The following is an 8076-nucleotide window of genomic DNA, read 5'->3' as shown; positions in this document are numbered from 1 at the left end:
ATAGCAGGTATTATCTAATGTGCTAAGCACCTCAAATGCATTAACTCATTGAATCCTCAGAATCAGCTGAAGTAGAGATTACTGTCATTTAACAGACGAGGAGACTGAAGCTCAGAATGGTTAAGCCACTTGCCCAGGATCACACAGCTAGGAAGTTGGGGAGTTATGAGTTGAAGCCAGGTTAATAATGACAACAATAGTAGTTACCACTAAGCACGTGCTGTGTGCTTGGCACTGTGCTAAGCCCCTTATGTGTATTATCTCACTAAATCCTCACTGCAAACTAGGAGGTACATGTTATTATTCCCATTTCCCAAATAAGGAAACTGAGGCTTGGCCAATTAAATTGCTTGCCCAGCGATTCACACGGCTAGCAGTTGGAGTGGGATGGATAGCCCAGGCTCCCTCCAGACTTCAGAGTCCCTAAACTCTAAGCCACTCACTTGCTATGGGGCCTAGAGCAAGTCCTGCTCTCTCAGGCAAACTCTTACTCGCTCTTCAAAGCCCAGCCTAAATGTTACCCCACTGTAAAGTCTGTCACAACTCTCCCACAGAATGAGTCACTTTTGTTTCTGGGTTCCCCCAGCGTTTAGTACACACCATCATTGCCCTAATTGGCCATGGGATTATACTCAGTTGTACGTGCTCTTAGGCCCAGTGATATGTAATGTCCTTTACTCAACCTTGTATACCTAGCACCCAAGTGATGTGTAAAAGACATTCAATTACTTATAGAATGAATGAATGAATGAATGATACTCAGAGGGACTTAGAGCCAGAAGGGACCCAACTCATCTTCTAGTTTATCTACCTCATCTTAAATAGCAACTAAGGCGTTTCTAAGTGGCAGCGAAGGGCTTTGCCCAAGGTGAGTCAGTGGTCAGGAGCAGAGCCAGGACTTGAACATAAATCCAGGCAGAGCCACGCAGGGACTCTTTTTCAGCAAACTAGGCTGTCTCTTCCCCTACGGAGGCCTCAGTTTGCTCGTGTATAGGAGTGAGTTGGTTGAAATGGGAATTCTCTAAGACTTGTCCAGCTCCCAAATTTTTTGAGACCAGCTCCCATGTGCCTGCCTGTGAGCTCATGTGCCCCTTAATCCAGGTCACTCACACAAGCCAACGCCCTGGGGCAGGACTAACCAACCAGTCGGCAGAATCCTGAATTCCTCACTTATTCATTCATATCCCATCTTCCCGCTTCTGTGGTCAAAGCTCCCATGTGATCTGCTTATGGCGTCTTGCCTTTACGCAACTTTTAAAAATCCCAGAGTAAATAAGAAGCCTGGAACTTCACAAGTGTGTTAGAATTCCACACCTTTTTCTCAGCCCCCAGGCATCCGAGTTGAACTAAGACCTGAAAACTTGACACTTTTAACCTGAAAACACTAGAGTGGGTTTCTCTGTTTTGGTTTCCTTATCTTAAAGTAACAACTTTAGCTATATTTAACACTATGTGTCACACACACATTTTAAATCTCATTTAATCTTCATTTTAAAAATCTACAGGGAAGACTATTATTACCCCATTCTACGGATGATGAAACTGAGGCTCCCAAAAGTGCAGCAACTGGCCCAAGGTCAGACAGCTGACAAGTAGTGGAGCAGAGCTTTAAACCCAGGACTACTCGATTCACACTTAAAATCTTTCAGTGACATGGCCTTTCCAGGCCTCAGTCAAGCTAATAAATATTTGGAGTTGACAGGAGAGGCACCCCAAGGCCCTGAGTCCAACTGAGCCTCTCTTCTTACGGGTGGGGCCCCGCGGAGTACTGGTTTGTACGGTGGGTGGGCCAGCTGAGAGTCACGGAGCCCAGCTGCACGTGAGTACCGCGATGCACTCTGACTCTCTCCAGCTTCCCCACACACCACCACTGGACACGTTAACAAACACTACCGAGAGCAGTAAGCATCGGTCGGTGGGCTGGAGCCCGCTGCAGGGGGTGGAGGGCACACTCTGGCCGGCCATACTCTGCTAACTCTGCAGATCGGGGGCTGGAGTGCTGCCCTGCTGTCTGCTCATTCCTCTGCTAAAAGCAAAAGTCACCTCTCAGGAGAGAAATGCTAACTTGTACACAACTCTCAGGAATGCAGATGCCTCCTCCCTCCGCAGGCAGAAGTTTGGTCTTCACCACTATCACCCCCCAACACCCCACAACACAAACATGTCCCACCTCCTTCCTCTTTCTCCTGCTCTCTTTCTAGTTCCTGGATCTAAACGTTGCACGCCAGATCATTGAGTGCCAGATTGAAGGAAAGAAGGGGACCATTTGATCCCCAGCTCCAGGACCCCTGCCAAGCACCTGGCCTCTCAGCCCCCTCTCCTACAGACCCTGAAGTTGGGCACAGGCCCCGAGCTGGGCCCTCCCTGAATCCATGCCTCAGTTTCTCCCATCCAGGAAACAGGGAGATTGAGGTTCTGGTTCCTGAGATCACACTAGCAGCTATTGGGTGGAACTTGGGAGAAAGCATGCCTTGGACCCCATCCAGGGAGGATTAGCTTCAGCCCTGCCAAAAGGATTTTCTCCTAAGTGGCCAGAGTTTGCCTTCCACACCCCCACCTCCTGTTTCCTTGCTCTTTTAATCCTGTAATCCTGCTGCCTCGACTGTGGACAACTCCTTACAGAGAAAGCAGCACGTCTTTCCTTGGGGCTCCCAGCCAACTTGGGAGGAGCTTTCAGATGAAAAAGCAGAGGCTCAGAGAAATAAAGTAACCAGCCTAAGGCTACACAAGCCATGCCCTCCTGTGTGTGTCTTTCTCTTCCACCTATCAACCCCTTGGTTTTCTCCCAGTGTAGTCATCAAACAGCGTGGGGACCTGAATCCCTCTGGTGACATAGGGGCTGCCATTTATTGACAGCCAAGGAGGTTACACACAACTCATTCCACCTTCACCATTTTTTCAAGATCAAATCTGTTCTTTGCTCTATTTTATGGAAGCAAGAAAACTGAGGCTTAGAGAAGTTAAATGACTTCTCAGCAAATGGGGCCCTTCGCTCTGGGTCTCAGGGTCTGTAAACAGAAGCAGCATTCAAAGGAAGTGTCAGAGACTGCCAGGTCCCTCTAACAAAGGGATGACCAGACGTCTCTTCCACATTGTGTGGAATGTGAGTGTCCTGGAACATCACAGTGAGAAGACCTCAAAGATGATGGGACCCATTCAGTGGAAGGGTAGGGAAATTGAGGCCCAGAGAGGGCAAGGGACTTACTAATGATCACACAGCCAACTGAAGGCATAATTTGCCCTGAGTCCTGGTTTCCTGGGTCCCAGCATGGCGTTGTACTGGCAGGAGAAATCTATCACTGGGTTTATCTGGGGCTTGGATGCCCAGCCCCAGGGCCTGGGCCATGCCTACCTGCCAGTGAGGAGCTGGCTCCGCGAAGGCGTGCAGATGGGCTGGATGTAATAATTCTCCAACTTGACACCCTCGGCCGCCAGCCGGTCCAGCGTAGGGGTCTCGATATCCGAACCATGGTAGCCCACGTCGTGGTAGCCCTGGTCGTCGGTGAGGATGAAGATGATGTGGGGAGGCTGGGGTGGAGCGGCCGAGGGCTGCTCGCCGGCCTCCCCGGGCCCGTCGGCCACGAGGCTCGGCTTGGCCCAGTCCCAGGACAGGTAGCCGAAGCTGAGCAGGCTGACCAGAGAGAGGCCGGTGAGGGCGTGCATCGCCACGCCGGCCCGCGCGTCCCGGCGCGCAGGGCTCCCGGGGCCTCACCACGTCGCGCGCCCAGGGCGCACGGCCAGCCCGCCCGCCCGGACGCTGCGAGAGCGCTCAGCGCTCCCGGGGGCGACCCAGGGTCTGGTCCGGGCCGGCGGCCGGACCTGCGCGGCCGCAGCGGGGCGCTCTGGGGAGGCGAGGCCCGCGCCGAGCGGCCTCCCGCTACCTGCGCGCCCACCCTGCGCCGCCCTCGGCCCCCTGCCCCAGCTCAGCCCGGACAGCCGGAGACGCGGCGTGGCGGCTTCCAAAAGGCGCTGCCCACCATCCTCTGACTCTCCTCTTCCTTCTTGCCCTGGATTTCTCCCGCCTCCTAATTTCTCTCGTCTCTGCTCTCCTTTTCTCCTCCCCCCTACCCTCCGGCCCCCAGCCCGGCCTCCCGCCCCGCCTGGAGTCCCAGAACAGTCGCGCTTCCCGCGGGGAGCTGGGCAGGACCCCAGAGGGGAAGGGGAGGGAGGCACCGCGGGAGAGAATTCGAAAAAGTTGTGACATCTGCCCGGGCCGAGCCCCAGGTGGAGGGGCGGGACGCGCAGCGGCAGCTCCGCCCCCGGGCGGGAAGCCCAGGCCCTCTCGGCCCTCTGGCTCCAGCGCCCGCCCCGCCGGGACTGGGGAAGGGGGGGAGGGGGCTGCTTGGAATTCGAGGGAACAGCTCCGGAACGGCCGGGTCAGACGTTCCTAGATCATGGAGTCTTAGCATCTCTGAGTGCCAGCCCTGGAGGCTACGCGCGTAATTTTCTAGTGCAACCGGGTCATTCCACAGATGGAGAAACTGAGGCCCTGAGATGAGCGGGGAAACTCATCTAAGTCGCAGAGCAAGTTAGTGGCTTCTTCCCTGGGTTCACAGAGGCTGTTTCGGTGGCAGCTCCCTTCTGTGAGCCAGCAGAGATGGCAGTGGAGAATGGCAAGCACTTTGGCTAGCGCCGGGAGCGGAGAATCAGGAAACTAGGCTCTGGACTTGCCAACTCCCCTCTCCTCAACCCCTCCCTCTTCCTCACTCTGCAGTTCTCAACCAGAATCTTCAAATGCCAGCGCTGGAATCCAGAGGGCAGGGGCTGTTCTGTTCATCTTGCATCCGTAGAGCCCTGCACACATGTGAGCTCAGTCAATATCCCTTGCATGAATGGATGGGTGAATGGACCTCGAGGGTCACCCGGCCAACTCCCACCCAAGGAAACCTCAGCACCAGAGAAGGCAAGCATCATAAATGAGTAAGGCAGGCTGCAGCTGTATGGCCCTAGGGAGGCTCAGGGGCTATAGCCGGTGAAAGACCACAGCCTTGTTTCCAGCTGACCGTAGTCATGCAAGAATGTGGACCAGTGTTTCCAGATCTTCTGATTTTTCAAGAGGAACACCCAAATTCAGGTTATTATGAGAAATATTCCAATTTTTAAATGTTAGTCACTAATTTAATGCAAAATGTAAGCACTTTGTAGGCCACATCAAACCTATCTGAGGACTTTATTAGGCCACTGGTGCTGGTTTGCAACCTCTGCTCTGCACTACTGTTTTCCAGAATTTTGCTAGGCTACATTTTTAAATGGAAAAACTGGGCTAAACAAAACCAGTTAGACTTCTTTACTGCTAGGACTTCAAATGTTTAACATGCACACTGCCGATCTCCAGGAGGGGGTTGGTTAAGGTGCATTTTTCCCAGTGTTATGTGACTAAGGAATCTCTTTTTCCCAGAGCTTCTTGCAGAGCCCAGGTTTAGGAACTTTGGGAGACAAAGGCTGCCCAGGTGCATCTTCTCTCCTAGCATCTTTCCCCTGCCAAGATTCTGTCATGATCCCTTCCCTCTTACTTAAAACCACTATGTGTGGGGAAAGAAACCAGACCTCCAAAATAGCAGCCCGTGTGGATCTGCATTTCGAAATGAGGGCTGCGTGGGGCCAGCCGCTCCTGTTTGCTCAAAGCCCCATATTTAGGGTGACCGGATTTATCAGAAGGGAAAACTGAGCCTGTTGTTCTGGCAGAAGAAATGTTGAGGACAGGAAAAATACAGCCTCCTGAGGGGAAGGCTGCTAAAATGGCATTTCTGGAGGCTTCTGCTGAGGCTGTCCTGGGGGTCAAAGTGGAACAAGTCACCAGGGGTCAGAGGGACTTGGGTTTTGCATTCTTTCCATTGTCCCAGACCTGGGTCAGGAGGAACTGGGCAGGGCTGCCTTGCCCCTACTCCATGCACAAAGAGAAACGGCAGGGAGATGGGGTGGCAATTCTGCCCGGACCAAGATCCCAGGCTGCAGATCTCTTTGGGGCTGTCACAGGGACAAGACAGGCAGTATTTCAGAGTTCAAGACTGTGGGCTCTGACATCAGACTGCCTGAGTTCAAATCCTGCCCCTTACTAGGGGTCTGGCCTTGGGAAAGTTATTTTACCTCCCTCAGCCTCAATTTTTTCATCTGTAAAATGGGATAATAATATAAATGAGATACAGTACAATGCTTAGTAAAGTGCCCAGCCCATAGTGCACACTCAGTGAATATGAACAGTTGAGTTGTCCTCTGTGCTTTTGAGAGAAGGGACCAAGTCCTGTGGGTGAAAGTTGCAGGAAGAGACATTTCAGGCCAATTTCAGGGATTACTTTTGTAGGAAATCTGGCAGCCTATTTAATAAAAGGATGGCAGTGATCAGTGAGTCACCATGTAGAGAAGAGTGAGTGGACCTCTTGGTCCCAGCTCTTCTTCCCCAATATTCACATTTCTTTTAAGAGTCTCTTGTAATCACCAAAACCCACAGTGGCTCAGAGAGCACCATTCCCCCTGTAACGCTTTAGGCAAATAAACACTGACCCTCAGCAATTCCTTTAGTGCCATTACACAGCTGGGCCAGGCTGAAACATTTAAACTACACATTTCCAAAGGTTCAGGGATGGGGAAATAAACACAGAGTATAATGTGAATCCACATCATATAGGTTTCAAGATTGGCTCACTTATCTTCCCTTTATGTTCTCTACAGCTGTGGTCCCCAACCCCCGGGCCTGCACTGGGCCGTGGCCTGTTAGGAACCGGGCTGCACAGCAGGAGGTGAGCTAAGGAAGCTTCATCTGTATTTACAGCCGCTACCTATTGCTCGCATCACCGCTTGAGGTCCCTGCCCTGTGTCCATGGAAAAATTGTCTTCCATGAAACTCATCCCTGGTACCAAAAAGGTTGGGGACTGCTGCTCTACAAGGTGCTTGCCTGCCTTCTTCCCTGGGATGATGTCCATCAGCCCTACTCCCACCCAAGCAGACTCTCAAAACTGCAAGGTGTCTCAAGTTCAAACCCTAGAAATATGGCCAAGAGAAACAGACGTCCCCTCTTTGGCCAGGATAAATTAGCCTTTTCAGCTTCTGACTCAGGCCCCAGCTGTTTCCAAGATGATTGACACCAGTAATGTCCACCCCATTACAGGAAAAATCTGTCTCCCCATTCACACAGGTGTGTTCTTCTCCCAAAGGACAGCCACATGGAAACACAAGAAACCTGATATCTGCACACAAAATGCAGATCAGATGTGGCAGGAGTGCAGTTCTGTTACTTCCTGTCAGAGCTTTCCATTAATGAAATCAGACTTCAGAAAGTCCTGAGCTCCCATTACTGGGTCTGTGCAGGAAGGGGACAATGTCCCCATCTGTCCAGGAGGCAATAGAAGAGATTCCCGAACTAAAATGGGGAGCAAAACTAAAGGACCTTGAAAGTTCTTTCCCATTTGAAAGTGTCATGATTCTAATTACTTGTTCCCAGACAACTTTTAGAAAATGGAGATATGAAAGTGAAAAACTGGTTGAGTCTGTTTTGTGGCTTCATCTTTCATTGCCCTGTGTGTGTGCACGTGAGTGGGTAGATATATATGTGAGTTTGGCCATCTTTGAACTAAAATTATTTTAGCACAGATATTATTTCCTTCTGACTTATTGCCCTTGGCCAAGACCTTATGTCCAGACTTACACGCTGTCATCCTCTCTCTGGAGGTCGATTTGTCTGGGCTAGACCAAATTGAAGACCTACAAGAGAACACATAAGGCTTCTGAACAGTCAAAAATATCACAAAGTTCAATCCCTTGACTCAGAGGAGACTCCTCTGGCCTTCTTCACTCTAAGCCTACTGACTCTTACTTCACACACAATTCGTGCAAGGTTAATCATTTCATTTCCCAGTCCAAGAACATTAGAAGCAGTTCAGATGGAATATATAAGAAGGTGGCTTGAAGCAATTGCCTATTTTGTAGTGAAATATGTTTATGTGTTTCACAGTGAAAACGTTAAGGAGAAATAAAAGAATAAACATAAAAATTAGACTGATGAATTCCAAAGGCCTGGGGGTTTAGGGCCATTTGGTGTGGGAGCAAAGAGCTCTATCCACCTGAACAGACCTAAGGGC

General features: G+C 51.0%; 1 protein-coding gene across 1 annotated transcript in view; it reads right to left on the bottom strand.

Annotated features, from left to right (window-relative positions):
• Nucleotides 1-4065, bottom strand: part of ARSI (arylsulfatase family member I) — a 6451-nt gene extending 2386 nt beyond the window's left edge. Inside the window, exon 1 of the mRNA XM_045552700.1 lies at nucleotides 3353-4065. Within this exon, the coding sequence (XP_045408656.1) occupies nucleotides 3353-3663 (311 nt within the window). The 5' untranslated portion in view covers nucleotides 3664-4065. The remainder of the gene's footprint in view (nucleotides 1-3352) is intronic.
• Between the last annotated feature and the right edge of the window lie 4011 nt (nucleotides 4066-8076).

This window comes from Lemur catta, chromosome 5 (assembly GCF_020740605.2).
Source record: "Lemur catta isolate mLemCat1 chromosome 5, mLemCat1.pri, whole genome shotgun sequence".
NCBI lineage: Eukaryota > Metazoa > Chordata > Mammalia > Primates > Lemuridae > Lemur > Lemur catta.
The sequence above is the reverse complement of the archived record's forward strand: the minus strand, read 5'-3'. Positions and strand labels throughout refer to the sequence as shown.